This window comes from Pseudophryne corroboree, chromosome 10, assembly GCF_028390025.1.
Source record: "Pseudophryne corroboree isolate aPseCor3 chromosome 10, aPseCor3.hap2, whole genome shotgun sequence".
Lineage (NCBI taxonomy): Eukaryota > Metazoa > Chordata > Amphibia > Anura > Myobatrachidae > Pseudophryne > Pseudophryne corroboree.
The window spans coordinates 57,979,375-57,999,986 of record NC_086453.1 but is presented as its reverse complement, the minus strand read 5'-3'; the positions used below and the strand labels follow the sequence as shown (position 1 = coordinate 57,999,986).

The 20,612-nt window shown below is 47.1% G+C and overlaps 1 protein-coding gene across 1 annotated transcript in view; it reads left to right on the top strand.

Moving 5' to 3' along the window:
* TRPM4 (transient receptor potential cation channel subfamily M member 4) overlaps window positions 1-20,612 on the top strand; it is a 211,149-nt gene that overhangs the window by 48,063 nt on the left and 142,474 nt on the right. Inside the window, exons 3-4 of the mRNA XM_063942435.1 lie at window positions 14,032-14,209; window positions 17,493-17,673. Coding sequence (XP_063798505.1) covers window positions 14,032-14,209; window positions 17,493-17,673 — 359 coding nt within the window. The remainder of the gene's footprint in view (window positions 1-14,031; window positions 14,210-17,492; window positions 17,674-20,612) is intronic.

The window sequence follows — 20,612 nt, the reverse complement described above, 5'->3', positions numbered from 1 at the left end:
CCACACACTCTGAAAAATTGTCCTTTTATGTGACTGTCTGTACTTTTGCCCCATTGGTGTTGGGGTTACCCTGGTTAAGGGCCCACAATCCTCAATTTGACTGGGTCTCTGGGGAGATTCTTAGTTGGGGTACTGATTGTTTCAGGAGTTGCTTGAGCCTTCCAGTCAGGCTCTCGCAGCTAAGTTTGCCAGGATTGCCAGGGTGTTATGCAGATTTTGCGGACGTGTTCTCCAAAAAAGTTGCAGAGGTACTACCTCCCCATCGCCCCTATGACTGTGCCATTGATTTGTTGCCAAATGCTAAGCTTCCCAAGAGCAGGTTGTACTCCCTGTCACGTCCTGAGACTCAGGCTATGGCAGAGTACATTCAGGAGAACTTGGCTAAGGGATTTATCAGACCTTCACAGTCTCCAGTTGGGTCGGGGTTCTTCTTCGTGGGTAAAAAGGACGGTTCGTTGCGACCCTGCATCGACTTCAGGGAATTGAACCGTATCACGATTAAAAACTCATACCCACTGCCTCTCATTTCGGTCTTGTTTGACCAGCTTCGTACTGCCACCATTTTTTCTAAGATTGACCTACGCGGTGCGTACAATCTAATCCGAATAAGAGAGGGGGATGAATGGAAGACTGCCTTTAATACCCACTCAGGGCATTATGAATATTTGGTGATGCCTTTTGGGCTCTGTAATGCCCCGGCAGTCTTCCAGGATTTCATGAATGATGTGCTCAGGGAATATTTGGATAGATTCTTAGTTGTATACTTAGATGACATCCTAATCTTCTCCCATTCCCTGGAGGAACATCGGAAGCATGTACGCTTAGTCCTCCAGAAACTCAGAGACCACCGGCTTGGGGCGAAGCTGGAGAAGTGCGAATTTGAAGTTCAGCAAATCGCATTTCTAGGATATATTATCTCCCCAGAAGGTTTCCAAATGGAGGGTTCCAAGGTACAGGCAGTCCTGGATTGGGTGCAGCCCACTAGTTTGAAGGCGCTTCAGCGTTTCCTGGGCTTTGCGAATTTTTATAGACTATTTATCGCTGGATTTTCGTCTATAGTGGCGCCCTTGGTGGCACTCACTAAGAAAGGGGCGGATGTTGCTCACTGGTCTTGTGAGGCTAAAGCGGCTTTTGCCCGTCTCAAAAGGGCATTTGTTTCGGCCAAGGTGCTGCGACACCCAGATCCAGAGCGTCCTTTTGTGGTGGAGGTGGATGCCTCTGAGATGGGTATTGGGGCAGTGCTTTCTCAGATGGGAGTGTCTGATAATCGCCTTCATCCCTGTGCTTACTTTTCCCGTAAATTTTCGCCTGCCGAGATGAATTATGACGTGGGTAACCGGGAATTGTTGGCTATTAAGGATGCACTCGAGGAGTGGAGACACTGGCTTGAGGGGGCTAAGTTTGTGGTCTCAATTCTCACTGACCATAAGAATCTGGCATATTTAGAGTCAGCGAAGCGTCTCAATGCCAGGCAGGCACGATGGGCTTTGTTTTTTGCTCGCTTTAATTTTTTGATAACATATCGCCCTGGGTCAAAAAACATCAAGGCTGATGCGCTCTCGCAGAGTTTTGCTCCAATCCAGGAGACGACCGAGGAGCCGTTGCCCATTGTTTCCCCATCATGTATTAAAGTGGGCATTACCCAGGACCTCTTATCATTAGTCCTTAGAGCACAGGAGCAGGCTCCTCCAGACCTTCCGGTAGGTCTTTTGTTTGTGCCTCCTAGGTTAAGACAGCGAGTGTTCCTGGAATTCCATGCCAAGAAGTCGGCAGGTCACCCGGGTATTGCCAGAACTCGGGAGTTGCTATCTAGGGCGGTGTGGTGGCCCTCGGTGGCTAAGGATGTGGATCAGTGGGTTCGGGCATGTGACATCTGTGCCCGAAATAAGACTCCTAGAGGGGTTCCTGTTGGCCCATTACATCCACTCTCTATCCCATCTAAGCCATGGACCCACATTTCAATGGATTTTGTGGTGGACTTGCCCAAATCCTCGGGGATGACAGCCATCTGGGTTGTCGTTGACAGGTTTTCGAAGATGGCGCACTTCGTTCCACTGGTTGGGCTGCCATCAGCCAGACGCCTGTCTGAATTATTTATGCTGCATGTTGTGCGTCTCCACGGGTTGCCACTTGATGTGGTCTCTGACCGCGGATCCCAGTTTGTGGCCAAATTCTGGAGGGCATTTTGTTCCGATCTCCAGATTTCTGTCAGCTTGTCGTCAGGCTACCATCCGCAGTCTAATGGGCAGACTGAAAGGGTGAACCAGTCCTTGGAGCAGTTCCTCAGGTGTTATGTCTCCAAGTGTCAGACTGACTGGGTTGCTCATCTGTCCATGGCGGAGTTTGCCTATAACAACGCAGCTCACTCTGCTACAGGGATCTCTCCCTTCCTTTGTGTGTATGGGCATCATCCTAAGGCCAATTCTTTTGACCCCCTGGACTCCACGCCTGGTGGTTCCTCTGTGGTTTCGGTCCTTAGAGGTATTTGGCGGAAAGTGAAGAAAGCCCTTGTGTCTGTGTCATTAGTGACCAAAAGGGTTTTTGATAAGCGGAAAAGACCCTGCAGCTTCAAATTAGGAGACTTCGTCTGGTTGTCTACCAAGAATTTGAAGTTGAGACAGCCATCTCATAAGTTAGGGCCCCGGTTCATTGGCCCTTATAAGATCACCAGGGTTATCAATCCGGTGGCATTTCAGTTAGATCTGCCCCGTTCTTTGGGTATCAATAAAACATTTCATTGTTCCCTTTTAAAACGGGCGATTAGTAATCCTTCTTCCAGTGGAAGACCTTCCCCTCTTCTGATACGTGGCCAGAGGGAGTTTGTTGTTGAAAGGATTCTTGACTCCAAGGTGGTTCGGGGTCGGCTGTCATTTTTGGTGCACTGGAAGGGGTATGGCCCGGAGGAGCGGTCGTGGGTGCGCAGTTGTGATCTTCATGCCCCCAGACTGATACGCTCTTTCTTCTCGCAGTTCCCCGATAAACCCGGTGGTAGGGGTTCTTTGACCCCTCGTCAGAGGGGGGGTACTGTTAGGGTCTCCTGCCCTGTGCTGCCACGTCGTCATGGCAACCGGGAGACAAGTGCTAGTGGAGTAACCTGAGCGCAGCTGATACTCCGGTTCGGGTCTTTTGCTGTGCAGTGGTTATAGGCTCTGTGCACGGCAGGGGATCCGGTGCTGGTTTTTGTGCTCACAGTCTGTGAGGTCTGAGTGGGGCGTGGACAGCACCTGCTTTATAAGGCCTCTTTTCAGGGTAAGCAGATGCTGCTGAATCTTTGTTGGTTAGTCAGTTCATGAAAGTTAGCCAGTACTGTGTAGCTTTGTATTTGTTTGTTGCTTACTGCAAATAGGCCTGGGGATTTGGTATTACACTCTGCCAATCCAGACCTAGCAGTAAGACTGGAGTCAGTCGTTTAGCTTGCTGGGGTTCTGTTACTACTCTGTGAACTTAGCAAGTTTGCGGCTGTATTCTAAGACTTGCCTGTCTAATCCTGTCTCACTGTGCTAGGTGTCAGGGGTCAGTTTAGTGGCAGTAAGCTAAAACCTGTGCACTGCAAGTGAGAAATAGGATTGTGGAGACTCTCCTTGTGTCTATCATTCCATCTCTGACCAAGGAGTTTACTGCCACACCCGTTGGTAACCCTTTAGGGTTTTGCTGTTGCCCTTAGCAACAGCATTTCGGGTTCTCTACGTATTAAAACACAACATCTTGCTTTTTCCATCTGTGCAGTTCTAATACAAGGGAGATACCCAGTTCCTTAGCCTCTGGGCTTCTCTGTTCACTTTGTGTGTATTTTGTTACCCTATTACCTTCTGTGTACGTTATGTCATATTTCCCAGTTTGTCTGTGAGTCCATTTGTTTTGCATAACAGTTCAAACACCAGTACATTCCTGCAGACACTGGAGTGCATAACAGTTCTGACACCAGTACTTTCCTGCAGGCACTGGTGTGCATAACACAAATATTACCTTTAAACATGAAGCTATATACTAATACCGTGGAGCCGTTATGGCCGCTAGACCACGTGCACGTGCTACGCACTTTGTACGCTATTTGCGTACAGAGTCCTGCACGTGGTATGCACTTGGCGTACACACGCTGAGCTGAGTGTACGGATCACACACAGCGGGCGCACACACAGTGGATAACCTTTAAACCTTAATAACTAAGTACCGAAGAGATGTAACGATTAGAACCTTTTAAACAATGTGTATAGTGTTTGAGCGATTGAGACGCTAAGAAAAGCCCTTTGCGATAAACAGTGAAAACACAAGACCTGGTTTGGATTTAAAACCGCAGCAGTTCTAACACTGCCGTGGATGGTTTAGAGAAAAAGGGAAAACACAATACATTTTATACACTACAAACTAACAGGGAAATCTAAACAGAATAACAGAATATACATGAACAGTAGCGAACAATCGCAAACAAGAGCGAACAGAATGAGAACACAATGAGAACAAATGGCGAACAAAATGGATAACAAAATGGCTACAGAGAATAATACATACGTGGGGATGATTCGCAAGCGCGTCCTGGATCCAGCCCTCAGCATTCAGAGAGAAAGCCTTCAGAGAGAGTGAGTGACTGGACAGGCAATGGTGGTCTTTATATACACAACATACATTCACAATACAATGGTCCCTACAATCTCATTGTTCATTGGACACAGGAATGTGTCTCCACATTATAGCAAAGGTCATAGGTGTATTTGAACAGGTGGGCTGTGTCTTTCTCCAACTGCTCTGGTGGGAGGTATCCTCAGGATTCCCGCCGCATGTGTAATTTACAGCAAATACAATATATGTTCATAAAGTACTTTTGCACATAACTATACGCAGGGCGAGCGATCCTTTCCTAACTAGCATCGGAATGTTACTCTTAAAATACCCTACAGCTGGATACTAGACACCACCTTTCACCCTTTGTCTGACCCTTCCTATCATGTAAAGAGGAATCTCTCTGTCCAGGAACAGTTTAAACTAAACATACTTGCTGACATTGTCTAGGGGAATATTTACTACAATATACGCTATTTGGGTTAAATATGCTACGATCGAGTCGCACGCTAGACGCTTACAAACTCTACCATAAATGCGCATACACCGCGCGTGATCGCCGGGGCGATCTTACGCAAATTGCGGATATGTGCACGCACGGCAGAGCGTGTGCACGTGCAGCGGGCATGTGCATGAGGGTTAGTACAATGCATATGTATCAGGATATTTTTCGACTTTGACAGCGCTTCCCCGCCCGGGGCCCCCAAAGGTAACGGTGTACCCGACACGGACGGTACCGCCTGAGCTGGCGGCGCATGGGATGGGGGAAGGTACGGAGGCACGATACCTGCCTGGCTAACGGTGGGAAAGCGACCATTTGGGGACCCAAAACCGCCCTGCCAAGGATACCCGTAGGGCCCCGGGAAGTGAACTGGAACCCTCCCCCGAAAGAAGAAACATTAGGGGGGTGGCCGAAAGCTTGCCCCATCCCAGATGACCAGACTGACTAGACCACCTGTGGGGTGGAAACTAGTGGGGGAAAACTTTGGGAAACTGCTGGGGCAAACGGAAATTGCAAATAAGGTAGGCCCATACCGCTGGGGGAGGAGAATGCCGGCAAGCCAATTGTGCCTGTAGTAAAACTATCCCCCGCCACGGACCTGAAAGCTGTAAAGGACGCAGGTTGGCCTGGAAAAGACACAGAGGCTGCTGCGGAGCCTTGTACAGAAAAGGCCCGCAGTACCTCCAAGTGTCCAGCAGATGGCTGCCCCTCCCCACCCAGCATAGCACTAGCAGCTTGCAGAGGTTCATGGGAGCTGCAGCCAGGCACTAAAATGGCCGCCGTGGGGGAAGTCTGCCCTCGGAGCACAGTACTCCCCCCAGCTAGATTATTCAAATGCCCGCTGACACCCCCTGGCCACTGGAGCCCTGTGATGCCCACCAGCAGCCAGGGGTGCATCAGGGGCCACAATAGCACCGGGCAGGGGGCCCGCTATGCCCCGGGGTAGCCGCGCCCCCGCACCCACCCCTATAATTGAAACCAGCGCGGTCGGGGGTACCGAATCCCTGCCGCGCATGTAGCCCGCAGCAGCACCGGTGACCGCCGTCCCATACCCGCTGATTGCGGGAGAGACGCGGCCAGCCGGTGCTGCAGCCACAGGGACACTCGCGGCCGGGGGTGCCGAATCCCCGCCGCGAGACATCAGCCCCCCAGCGCCAGTGGCCGCCGTGCCAGACCCGCGGGACGCACGGAGCCGCCGGGCGCTGCAGTGTTCACGGAGACGGGAGGCGCTGACGGATCATGCTCCGTCGCGTCTCCCGCTCCGGAGCAGAGAGCGGGCCTGGCAGGGAGAGCAGCAGGGCGGCGGAGGCGCACAGCCCCCGGCGGGGGAGCTGAGTCCACCAGCCGCTGGGGACGGGGAGCAGAGCGCTTGGGCCTGGGCATGCTGCAGGGGACACACAAGCTGGGCAATTTGGAATGGCAGGGAGGGGGGGGGGGGGGGGCAACAAATAATTTAAAACTGTACAAAAGTATAAAATGACAAAATGAAAGTAGATAGGAAAGGGATAGATAAAGAAATAGGGAATAAAGAATAACTGAAAAGGAGGGAATAGAGAAAAATCAGAGCAAGAAATCTCAAGGGGTAGAAAGAGTGAGAGAGACAGCAATAATACAGCCTGCACTTATCACTTCCAACCGACAAGAGGAAGCAAATCTGGAAGTTTCTACCCTTCATGCACTAAATCACCTCCCCTACACTCACCGATAGGCTGTCCCTAACCAATTACAACTCACTCAAAACTCTGATCTGCCTAGCAACAAAGACATCTTCAACCAATCACAAAAATGTAAGACTCTTATATAGATTTCGTGCCTAGCCAGGCACTCTCCTTATCTAATTGTAATAAATTCTGCAGTTTAACATCGAGTAAAATTGAGGTTCCTAGCATAATTTTGGCCAAAAGTATGGGCCTACTCACTGCACCCAGTTGATATCAGGTAGGTCCCTAGCATCTCTAATGTTCAAGTCCAGATAACTAGTAATGTTTCATGAGTCACCCCCCCCCCTTACATCCAGATTACAATTTAATTATATATTATCTATCTATCTATCTATCTATCTATCTATCTATCTATCTATCTATCTATCTATCTATCTATCTATCTATATATATATATATATATATATATATATATATATATACACACACACACACACACACACACACACACACACACACACACACACTTAGGTAATATTAGACATTTCTGTTAGTTAGGGTAGTGTACCCCATGAGCCACATAAAGTACATTCAGATAGTCATATCCATGTTACTTTATGTCTACTGTGATGAACCCAATTCACGTTATGCCACAGTTCCCACAATTCACATGTCACACAGTAGCAGTACCCCATGTACACGTTACGCCACATATTAGTGGTACCCTATGTACATGTTATGCCACACAGTAGTAGTGCCCCATGTACACGTTATGACACACAGTAGTAGTACCCCATGTACATGTTTTGCCACACATTAATAGAACCCCATGTACACGTTATGCCACACGGTAGTAGTACCCCATGTACATGTTACATGTTACAGTAGTAGTACTCATTATGCACATTATGCCTCACAGTTGTGCCCATTATACATATGCAACACCATAGTAGTGGTCATTATGCACATTGGTCAGAAACCCCATGAACACATTACAACACAGAGTAGTAGTGCCCATTATAAACATTATGCCACACAGTAGTAGTCCCATTACACACATAGAGCACAATAGTAGTACCCCATGAGAGTTGGACTGGCCCACAGGTGTACAGGGGAAATTACAGGTGGGCCCAACTTCCTGATGGCCCTACCCCCTCCTCTAGGGGTGGAGCAGAATCAGGGAAGAACTTGGGTGCTTGGTTTGTTTCTATGGAAAGTACACAAAGATTAGCCCTCCTGCCAATCATAGCTTTGCATGCATATCTTTGCATGAGAGAGAAAGACATGGAGGAGAGAATGACACGAGAGAGTGAGACACACAGGGGACAAGAGAGAGAGACATGGAAGAATAAGCTAACGTTCTATTTCACTTTGTTCTGCTTACCAGCTCCAGTGGTGGTAGCGCAGAATGCAGTGTCCCCGCGCGACGCTATCGCCATGCAGGCACAATCTAGTATTTTGCTCACTTCACCACTGCCTGAAGTGAGCGCCCCAGCCCCCCCCCCCCTCCTCGCTCAGCACACATCGCGCTGTGCTGAGCGGGGGGAGAGATGTGTGCTGAGCGGTCTGTGCTAGCTCGCTCAGCATACATCTACCCCGTGTGTACGGGGCTTTGCACAAAGATGGTGTGACTAATACCAGCACTCCATATACATGGGAAGGAGTTCTTTTCCTATATGTACATTGGCACAGTCACCATAGTAAAAATGGTTTCTTGTAAAGTTTTATTTGATGATAATCAACATTATACAGGCTATCACAAAAGTTAAGGTGTAATTGAACTATGTTCCAGTTTGTAACCTGGCAGTGGTAGTTAACAGTATCGGTAGCTCAACCGCTAAACAGTGATACACTGATTATTGATTTTAGTTGTCAAAACAATTAGGGGGAGCTGTATCAAGTCTTGGGGGCCAGATGTACTAAGCCTTGGAGAGTGATAAAGTGGATAGAGATAAACTACCCACCAATCAGCTACTAACTGTCAGTTAACAGGCTTTGGGGGAGATGTACTAAGCAGTGATAAAAGTGGAGAAGTGAGCCAGTGGAGAAGTTGCCCATTGCAACCAATCAGCATTGACGTAACATTTATAATGTGCATACTGTAAAAATATACAGAGCAGCTGATGGGTTGCCATGGGCAACTTCTCCACTAGCTCACTTCTCCACTTTTATCACCTCTTAGGTGGACCCAGACGGTGGATTGGCAGTGCCGTCGGATTACGGAATTGGGGAAACAGCTTTCTGATATATGGGGCCTTTAAATACTGACTGCTTGGTGCTTTGGGGTCTATGTACTAAGCCTTGGAGAGATATAAAGTGGAGAGTTATAAAGTAACAGCCAATCAGCGCCTAACTGCCAGTTTGGATCTGGTTGGCTGGTACTTTATCTCTCTCCAAAGCTTGATACATCTCCCCCTGAGTGACAATCTGTTCAGTTTCTATGGTACTGTAATCCGTTTCTCTGCTCGACAGACCCAGGTTATCCATCCATAAGTCACAGTAGAAATGACTGCCCCTCTCCCCATCAATAAATTATGAAAGGACCATGACCCTTAAACGCCATGCCACTGCCAATATCCCCAGTTTTAAATGCAGGGAACTGTAGTCAAAATCCTCAACCCACTGCTAAGTTCCACAGATCTTATGAGGGATGCTCTAAAATTGACTACACACTGTGCAATCCTTGGAGACACATTGTGGCTCAAGGACACAAACCAGTAACATGAGCTACTATAATTACAGTATGTCTAACCTCTAGCCTATGGCCATGAAATGGATGGACAGGATCTAGAGGTAGGATAAATGAAAGGAAACTGTTTAGCAGCTTGTGTAGAAAATGGCATAAGAGAAACCTACGGAAAGTAGTAACACAGACATAGAGAGGAGTTAAGAACGTGAACAAGCCAGGCAAGGGAGAAAAAAAATGTTCCAAATCACATAACCAGGGCTTACCATCAGAATTGCAGTGCCCAGTACAGGTGATACAGGCAGGACCTTTCCACATGCTCCAAAATTCTTCCACATGACGCTCAGACCTCCCGCATTTTCAAACATACCACCCAGACCTCTTCATATACCCCTGAGACCTTCCCATGTGCCTTTACATGCCCGGAAAAGAAGAGGAGTATGGATTATAATATAACAGCAGTCTGTGCAATCTCACTAGTGCACAAGTATGAGTCTTACAATTACCACGCACTGGAGACCACTGTCTGATCTTACAATATAGGCCCTCATTCCGAGTTGATCGCTCGCTAGCTGCTTTTAGCAGCATTGCACACGCTAGGCCGCCGCCCTCTGGGAGTGTATCTTAGCTTAGCAGAAGTGTGAACGAAAGGTTAGCAGAACAGTGCTGAAATTTTTTCATGCAGTTTCAGAGTGGCTCCAGACTTACTCCTTCCTTGCGATCACTTCAGTCTGTTTAGTTCCTGCTTTGACGTCACAAACACGCCCTGCGTTCGGCCAGTCACTCCCCCGTTTCCCCAGGCACGCCCGCGTTTTCACCTGACACGCCTGCGTTTTTTAGCACACTCCCAGAAAATGGTCAGTTACCACCCAGAAACACCCACTTCCTGTCAATCACTCACCGATCATCAGAACGACAGAAAAGCATCGCTAGACCTTGTGTAAAATGACATACTTTTGTGTGAAAGTACGTTGCGCGTGTACACTGCGGCCCGTACGCATGCGCAGTTTTGCAGTTTTTTTACCTGATCGCTGCACTGCGAAAATCGGCAGCGAGCGATCAACTCGGAATGAGGGCCATAAAGGGGATAAACAGAATATTGTTTTTGCTGCTGTTACTAACCTCAGAGCAATAAAATGTCTGGTTTTGTATTTTCTTCTGCCTGATCAATAACATAAACAGTATGCAGAATACAGTGACATTAGGAAACTGATTATTTATTTTATTTATTTTTTCCCCTCCCAGAACGGCTGTCATTTTTTTTTTTTTAAATTATTTAGCAAATCTAATTGATCCGCATACAGTGCTGAAAGTAGGGTGGTACAGGGTGATACGGAGTACCATTAAGAAATATGGTGGTGGTTCTCAGTACCACCAGCCCACAGCTGGGGCATAATTTATAAGGGGCATTTTTGTGTGTGTGATATAAAATGGTGTCAGTGGCATAACTGTGTGTGGCATAATATGTAATAGGCATTACGGTGTGGTATAATATGTAAGGCATTAAAGTATGTGGCATAATGTTTAATGGGCATTACGGTGTGTGGTGTAATGGGTGTTATGGTGTCTGGCATATTGTGTAATGGGCGTTACGGTGTGTGGCATAATGTATAATAAGCATTACAGTATGTGACATAATGTGTAATAAGCATTACGGTGTGTGGCAAAATGTATAATGGGCATTACGGTGTTTGGCATAATGTGTAATAAGCATTACGGTGTGTGGCATAATGTGTTATGGTGTCTGGCATATTGTGTAATGGGCGTTACGGTGTGTGGCATAATGTATAATAAGCATTACAGTATGTGACATAATGTGTAATAAGCATTACGGTGTGTGGCAAAATGTATAATGGGCATTACGGTGTGTGGCATAATGTGGCCATGCCCCTAATGTCATATATCCACTCCCCTAGTTTCGTGTGACCACGCCCCCTCATGACACGTGACCACACCCATTTTTACTATCGGTACCACTAAGAAAACCTTTCTACTTGCACCACTGTCCGCATAGTTATAGTAAAGTACCAGTCAAGCCTTGATACTGTCCCCCCGCTTCCCCAGTATTCCCTTTACAGACTGTGGGGCAGATCTATTAAGCATGGAGAAGTGATAAGAGCAAGGTGATAATGCACCAGCCAGTCATTATGGATTTGAAAAATGACAGTTAGGAGCTGACTGGCTGGTGCATTATCACATTGCACTTATCACTGCTTTATAGGGCCCCATACACTTACGCGACATGCCCGTCTGACATGTCGCAGGCGATCACCCCGGGCAGCCTCCAGTGGGGCAGGATCGCCCCAGGTACATCGTATGCTGTCCTTTTGCATACAATGTATCTTGGGCGATCCCAGCCACGCCTGCGGGGTCGGACATGATTGAATGTGTAGCACATTCAATCTGGAGGATCCGATCCGATGCTCACGGGAACACTTATCGGATTGGATCGGAAACACCTCCAAAATTCCCGATTTCATCCGATATATCAGGCCGAATGCCCGAAATCGGGCATTATCGTCCTAGTGTATGGGGCCCTTATCACTTCTTTATACCTTCTCCAGGCTTAATGCATCTGCCCTCCGGGGTTTGAAAATGCCACTTAAGCGCTGTTTGGTTGGTACTTTGGGCGGGATCTACTACAGGGAAAATGCAGCCAAAAATCTGTCTGTATTTCTCATATGTAGTTTGTACCAAGCTCTGGAATGCGATACCCAGTGGAAGCCTATGGGCTTCTCTGCAATTCCCTTTGGATCCGTCCCAGCAGCCCTGGCTCTGCCTCGTCACACTGTGCATACGCAGAAGGACTCCCAGGTCCTAAACCTGTTAGTCCTTCTACTGCAAATGACAGCTTTTACCAGGAGAGCTGCCCTTAGCGATTTTCTACGGATATACTGTACCGGTGTTATTAATGGCGGTATGTTCTCGGCAGGAGGCGGATGCGATGCTTAGTACATCCCACCATTTTTCTCTCTCTCCACTTTAACTCTCTCCAATGCTTAGTAAATAGACCCCTTAATCTCTCTTCACTTTATCACTCTCCAAGGCTTAATACATCTGTTCTATTGTGCAGTATATTCTGCAGCACCATACAATCAGATGGGTTTATTCAGACAAAAAATATTTTTTTTTTTATATTTTCTTATCCACAAATTACAGCTTTAAATCCCATATCTTCAGTTCACTTCTGAGTAGCTGAAACATTCACATGTAGAGCCTGTAGAGAGGCGATGCCTCACTGTGTGGCAACTACGCAAGGCAGTAACAGGGCTTTACAGTGCCTTGTACCGGCCACGCCCCCAAATGAATGACATTATGCTGAAGAGGCGGGGCCAACAACCCCTGAGACCACCACTATCCGGAACTAGGGATGGACATCGGAAGCCCACCATCAAATGATGGCTGGGCATCCGCCATCGAATCTTCCGATGCAATGGTAACTAACCATTGCATCAAAAGTATTCAATAGAAAAAAAAAATTATATTATTTCTGTGCATGCGCAAAAAAAACTGTTGGCGCATGTGCAAAACCACTGCAGCGTTGCCAACCGGGGATAGGATTGGGGGTGGCATCGGGGGTGGGACCCGGAGTACACATTATCAAATGTTTACCATTCTCTGGCGGCCAACATCAAAATGCCGCCAACGAATGGTAAAAACACTAACATCAAATCAAAAACATTGATGGTTTGAAACCATAGCGTTCCGATGTCCATCACCCTCCGGAGCATCCTCAGAAAGTTCCAGGGGGCTCCTGACATGCTGGGTGGCATTACAGAAGTGGTTCTAGCTGCAGGTGCCATTGCAGGGACCATGGGGGTGATTCCGAGTTGTTCGCTCGTTAGTTTTTTTTTGCTACGGAGCGATTAGTCGCAAACTGCGCATGCGCAATGTTCGCAGTGCGCCAAGTAAATTAGCACAAAAGTTTGGTATTTTACTCACGGCCTAACGAAGATTTTTCATCGTTCTGGTGATCGGAGTGTGATTGACAGGAAGTGGGTGTTTCTGTGCGGAAACTGGCCGTTTTATGGGAGTGTGCGGAAAACGCAGGCGTTTCTGGGAAAAACGCGGGAGTGTCTGAAGAAACGGGGGAGTGTCTGGGCGAACGCTGGGTGTGTTTGTGATGTCAAACCAGGAACGAAACTGACTGAACTGATCGCAGTGGCAGAGTAAGTCCCGAGCTACTCAGAAACTGCTAAGAAATTTCTATTCGCAATTCTGCTAATCTTTCGTTCGCAATTCTGCTAAGCTAAGATTCACTCCCAGAGGGCGGCGACCTAGCGTGTGCAATGCTGCTAAAAGCAGCTAATGAGCGAACAACTCGGAATGAGGGCCCATAGGCGCTCTGCACGACAGCACCTCTCGCACACCTCTAGGAGTTGGTCGCTGGACTATGACATATTGTGTGAGGTGCCTTATCTGATGGAACAACTGACACCAGGCAATTATTATTATGCATTAATGTTTCAGTTTTGGAATTCCACCATGTGAATGGAATAGGTTCCATAGAATAGAAGTGCTTCATAGAGTAATTTTTCTATGTAATACATAATGCAATATTGTAAAATGCAAATTAATTTCTTGAATTTTTTTATTTTTTATTATTTGTTTATCTTGTAATACAGAAACGGACAGTTCTGTCAGTGCGGTTTGCCCAGGCAAAACCATGCGTCTGTGGCTGTAGAGGACAATTTCGGGGCAGCCATTGTGAGTACATGGGATTCTGCAGAGCACACGACCGAGGAACCCACAGACGCCTATGGCGACATTGAGTTTGTGGGCGCAGGGAAGAAGCACAGCCAGGTGAGAATTTTCAAGTAAGAAAAGATTCTTAACCCAGAGCCATTTTCTAAAAAATGTCTAGGATTCCACTAACTCACAATAGATCAACTACCTGCTGCATAGGATAACTAGCAAGCGGTTTACTGAGCCTTGTCTCAGGAGAAGAGAAATAGAATGATTGCTTTAAGAACTGAGGTAATTTAAAACCCTAGGATGGGGGCTGGCATGATGGAACATCACATGACTCAGCCTGCCTATGGTGTGGAAGTAGGTGTATCTGTGTTGGACTTTAATTAAGGCCTTGGTGCTGTGGGCCAAAGCCTCTTTGTTCCAGACTTCCCGTGCTCCCTCCGTTGTAGTTTTTGTTGGTTGGTGTTCAGGGCCAGTTCTAGACCTTGTGGCCCCCCCCCCCTTCTTCCCGACAGGTAAAATAGACTTGGTGCCCGCCGAAGTTATGGCCTTAGTAGTTGTGCCGCCAGTAGTTGTGCCCCCTGTAGATTTGCCCCAGTAGTTGTGCCCCCAGTAGATTTGCCCCCATTAGTTATGCCCCCTGTAGCTGTGTTCCCAGTAGTTTGGCCCCCAGTAGTTTGGCCCCCAGTAGCTGTGCCCCCAGTAGAGTTGTCCCCAGTAGTTGTGCCCCCTGTGGCTGTGCCCCCTGTGGCTGTGCCCCCTGTAGCTTTGCCCCCTGTGGTTGTGCCCCCAGTAGCGCCACTTACAAACACAAAAAAACAAAACAAAACACACAATACTCACCAGCCCCGCTCCTGCTTCCTAACCTCAGCTGCGCTACCCTCCATCTCTGGCCGCCCGCTCCTCTCTATGGGAGAGACGTCATGACGTCTCTTACATAGCACCACACAGACACTAGAGGTAAATTATGACCTCTAGCGTCTGACAGTGGCGCCGGCTGCAGCTGGGGTGCGGGTGGGTGGCTGGCGCCTGCGTGGTGACTGAGGCCGCGCCCCAGGTGCCCGCCCTGCTTGCTTGTGCCTTTCGCTTCTGTTGGTGATGTATCGTTGGCTATTTTGCAGCTGGAAAGAACGGCAGCTCACCAGTCCAGGTGCAATAATTTATTATGGGTGCACTTCTTTCATTGACTGATCTAACTAAGCCCTCCCGCAGCCTATCTAAGCCCTCCCACAGCCAATCTAAGTTTCCCGCATCCTAACTCCCACCTGCAGCCTAACTTCCCACGGCACCTAATGTGTCCGGGTTAAAAGAGGTGCCGGACCATCAACTACTGGATAATTGAGGGTGTACCTATACAGGTAAGTGATTTGCATATATGACACACCACACCCCATAGAAGGTTTTAAGAAGCCTCTTACCAGCTTTGTAGAGCCGAGGGCTGTGTACTGTGTTCACGTTTGCTGTGACATCTGTGGAATGGCATTCCACTATGTATTTGTAAAGTCACAATTCACAGAATTTCTAGTCCATGAATAAAGCTGTGTGGTTTGTAACTGGAACATCCAGGGGCCAATACAGAGTCTCACGCAAGACCAAGCCTACAATGATTATTGACATTAAAAGCATCACTTACTTTCAGAAATATACTTGAAATTATGACTGGGTGAGATGTATCAACTAACCTTGCAGAAAAAGCCATTTAGGACCAGGGTGAGATGTATCAAACTTTGGAGAGAGAGAAAGTTGAGAAAGATAAAGTTATACTTACCTACTTTTTTTTACTCCTCTACTGGCAGTGTAGTCATCACCCACTTTTCCTCCATAAGCAGGAGGCTACTGGTGGGGGGGCGGGGGGGCTGCTTGCAGGCACATGTATACAGGCTGCTGGTGCCCACTTTTCCGGGTTGCCGGGAGTTTTCAGGAGCCTCCTGGCCGTTCCGGGAGAGTAGGCCAGTATGATTTTATGCATCTATTTCCCCAGTAATTTTGAACATCATTTTTTTTTTCTTTCTTGTTTTGTCAGCATTTTGTGACATTTTTTTGTGCTCCTTCTGTGGGATGTTTTACCTCTCCCATCAGCTCTGTCGGCTATTTTTAGACGAGCTGTTTATCAGACATTCACTGGAACAGCTCACATGTCAGCCATTCAAAGCAGGTTCCAGTCAAGAGACCACATCCCAGCAACAAATAGAGGCTCTTCTGTCCAAATGTGGGTTTTGTGAGCGGACAGCATGCAAATGCTTCTGTGCTAGGAATACATCTGACGCCATTTTACTTTTTGCCTCAGAAGTCAAAAACATGTCACGGTCCCCTTTAGCTGCAAATCTAATGTTGCCATCAAATGTTTTTTTTTTTTTTTTATTAAACTTATGCAATATAAAAGGCTCTGTCAACCCCGAAATCAAACCTTATTAGTATAGTGCGTAATGATTTGCCTTCTGTGATCAACAGAAATGTTATTTTTTCATTGTGTTTTTATTTATCTCCACTAAAAAGTTGAATAAGCTGTTAACTACTAAAATCTGTGGAATCAGTGGATGCGGATAAGGAGCCTTATTAGCTTTAGCAGTAATTCACGGGTAGGCTAAGGGGGGGTATTCAATTAAGTGCCGTTTTTTCGACTACTAAAAAAATGGCACTAATTCGACACAGGGTATTCAGTTGCGGGCGTTTTCGCCTATTTTTTTATCCATTTTTGCCCAATGAAAGTTGCGCCAAAAGCGGGCGAAAACACCCAGGAATTTGACTAAACACATGTATCGGTGGCGAATTCACAGATGCAAGTGGTTTTTGCCACTGCTGGATTTTTCAACCATTCGAAAAAAGGCACGGGCATTGAATAGGTCGAATGTAAAAAAACGGCACTAATTCGACACAGGGTATTTAATTGCGGGCGTTTTTGCCCATTTTTTTTATCCATTTTTGCCCAATGAAAGTTGCGCCAAAAGTGGGCGAAAACACCTGGGAATTTGACAAAACACATGTGTCGGCGGCGAATTCACCGATGCACGTGGTTTTTGCCAGTGCCGGATTTTGTGACCATTCGAAAAAAGGCACGGGCATTGAATAGGTCGAATGTAAATTCGACCTAAAAACGGGCGAAAAGTGCAGTTTTTTCGACCAGAATTGAATAACCCCCTTAGTGTATGTACGAAGCCTTGGAGAGTGATAAAGTGGACGGAGATAAAGTTCCACATACTTACCTACTTATAAATTGTCCTCCCTGGGAGGACAAGCAGGTGGGCTGTGATGGGGGCGAGGTCGTATTTTTTTTTTTTGTGCAGTATGATAAACAAAATGTAAGTTTAATGATGAAGTCAGCAATAAGGTATGGTAGCTGTTGATGCTCATAATATGTAACTGTCCCTGATGTATTTTTATGCTCTCACTACAGTTTATTCGCTTGTCAAACGAGACTGACCCCTCCATCGTCTACAACCTTATCACCCATCACTGGAAGATCCCACCACCGAACCTGGTGGTGTCTGTAGTTGGAGGAGATGGAGACTTTAAAATGAAATCCTGGCTGAAGGACATCCTGAGGAAGGGGCTGGTCAAAGCGGCACAGAGCACAGGTCAGAGTTTTATGTGGTTTTCCTGTGTTTTCTCCTTTATCTTACTGTATATCCCAAACCTTACTGTGGGCGGGATGTACTAATGTACATCGCCGCCCTGCGCCACGATGCTGATCGCATATGTACTAACATATGCGATCAGCATTGCGGAGGACAGCTCTTCCGATAAGAGCTGTCCTCCGCGTTGCACAGCGGCAGCCTGACTTCCGGGATTCGGCCCCAGGAGTCAGTCTGCGCATGTGCGGGGTGACGGGGGCGGCCGCAGGGCATGCTGAGGAGGGATCCGATCGGATCCCTCACACAGCGCCGCGGAGAGAAGCCCATAGGCTTCTATGGACTATCGCCAGCTAAAGCTGGCGAACCCCGCCGTGGCGCTGACCTGCCGGACGTGGGTTAGTACATCAGGAAAATGCGGTAAACCCCCTGTTTACGAAAATGTTTACGAATGTTGCAGTTGCGTAGTTTATCAAGTCAATCCCCTAAATCAGGGTTTCTCAACCCCAATCCTCAATTACCCGCAACATGTCATGTTTTCAGTATTTCTTTAATTCTTGACAGATGAGTTAATCTATTTTGCTGGGTCAGTAATAATCCGTTCTGTTTCCACAGACAGAAATCCACAAAACATGACCTGTTAGATGTACTTGTGGCTGAGAATCCTGCCCTAAGTTATTACAGTTTGTAAAGTTTTAGGGGCCTATTTACACCCTTTTCACATTATTTTAGTATTACTCATGTAATATATGTACGGGCATTTGGAGCAGTTTTCATGAAAAAAAACCCTGCTCCAAACCCTAAATTGTAATTTTTTTTAGTAATCCATATCGCATTCCCCATACTTAAAATGGGAAATGTGATGTGGCTGAATTTACTAAAAAAAAAAAAAAGAAAAAGTGTAAAAACTCTGCAATTTGCCCTGTGATATTAACACCAGCACAGGCTGGCGAAATCACTGCCCCTGGCAGAGTAAGCTGAGTGGGACCAAGCCAGTGTGATCAGCTTGTGTGTGCATCGGACACATATAGCCGATCACACTGGCTGGGTCCCGCACACCTTTGAAAAAAAAAACAAAGTAAAAAAAAAACATACTTACCTGTCCCAGGAGCTGGTGTCTGCTGTTCTAGTGAGCGCTGGCAGGCGCCGTGTCCTCCATATGCTGTGCTGTGACCTCTGTGCAGTAAAGTGACGCTGCAAAACGGCAGTTCACTTTACAGCACCGGGAATCACAGCACAGAAGCAGGATCGGTCTTCCTGGAGCAGCGGACACCGGCTCCAGGGACTGGTAAGTATAAATCCGGTGGGGAAGGGGGGGTGCTATTTCTGCCGCGGGGGCAGTCGCGACGTGGGGGGTGGGGACCCTGGTGGCGGCAGTAGCAACGCACGGCGGCACATGTGCAGCAGAACATCCGGGTATTTTTTACGAAAAATACCCCGATGATGCTGCGTAGAGAGGCATTGCAGGGACAGAGCTTTCTCACAAGCTCTGTCCCTGCATGCGATAATTGATACATCTATGCCAGGCATGTCCAAACTGCGGCCCTCCAGCTGTTGAGAAACTACACATCCCAGCGTGCCCTGACACAGCTTTAGCATTCTCTGACAGCAAAACTGTGTCAGGGCATGCTGGGATATGTAGTTTCACAACAGCTGGAGGGCCGCAGTTTGGACATGCCTGATCTATGCGATGTACACAATTATTGCAGGCGAGTTTGGCCGATATTATCACACCACATCCGCATCATGTGGATGGTGATAAATCGACTCCTTAATCTGTACAGATTATTGTATAATTATTTCTCGTTTATATCTGGCTATCTCTTTAATTGGAGGCAGCGAGACCATTTAATCTTGGCAATAATTCCTAAATGCTGAATGCCATTTAACTCTTAACATGAAATCTGGTTTATCATGCACTGTCCTCTCCTCTCTTACTGCCTTCTGAATGGTCCTCAGGCATATCACCAGCTGAGTGTGGAATGTGAATTTTCTATTGTTTTTTTTTTTTGCTTATTTCCGTTCATGTCCTGTATTGGTTTAAACAGCTATGACCTTTTAAAACATCATTTGCATTCAACGGCGTTTCCTGGAGATCTGCAGTAAGTCAGTTATTCTTACCCTGACTTCACTGGCTCTCCTTACTATTGGTCATTATGTTTATTTATGTGCTCTTAAATAGGCAGTTATTGGAAGCATGTTCCAGGTGCTATTGTTTAATTCCATAAGAACACTCGCATATCAGGGCCATTTTAGCGTATAGGCACACTGGGCAGCTGTCCAGGACCCCATATTTCTAGGGGGCTTCGAGCAGGGGTGCGTGGTGGTCACACAGTAAGGTCTTCCAGACAGACAGTGAACGGCTATCAGAATGCTGATTGATGGATGGCTGGAGCTATCCACCAATCGGAGTGCTGACAGCTATTCACTATATGGAAGCGTGTGAAGAGACAACGCAGGACTACAGGAAGGACAGATTATGATTTTTTTTAAATTGGTTCCCATCAGTGGGTGGTTAAGGGCCACAGTGAATTGCTTTACCCAGGGCCTACATTGGTGTTAAGAAGGCTCTGCCACATGTTAATGGATAAATAACCCGAGCTGACACTTGTCAGTATTGTTCTTTCTTGATTTTCTTAGCATATGTACATGGGTGTAGGGCATAATTCTTCATTCCTCATGTGCTGTGATATTTTAATAAAGGTCCTGCATGACTGCCAGCATTTAAAAATAGTTAGCAGGTGCGGCTTTGCACATTGCACACGACTACGGAATGTCTACACACCTAGCACCCCATCCACAACCAACTACAGTAAGGCGGGGAAATGGACACAGACCTTTATTGTGTAACATTTAATCATGCAAGTCTCTGCCACATGGTCACAGATTCCCAAACCACATACCATGTAACACAAAGTCCAGGTGGTCAACTAAGCGGACAACTC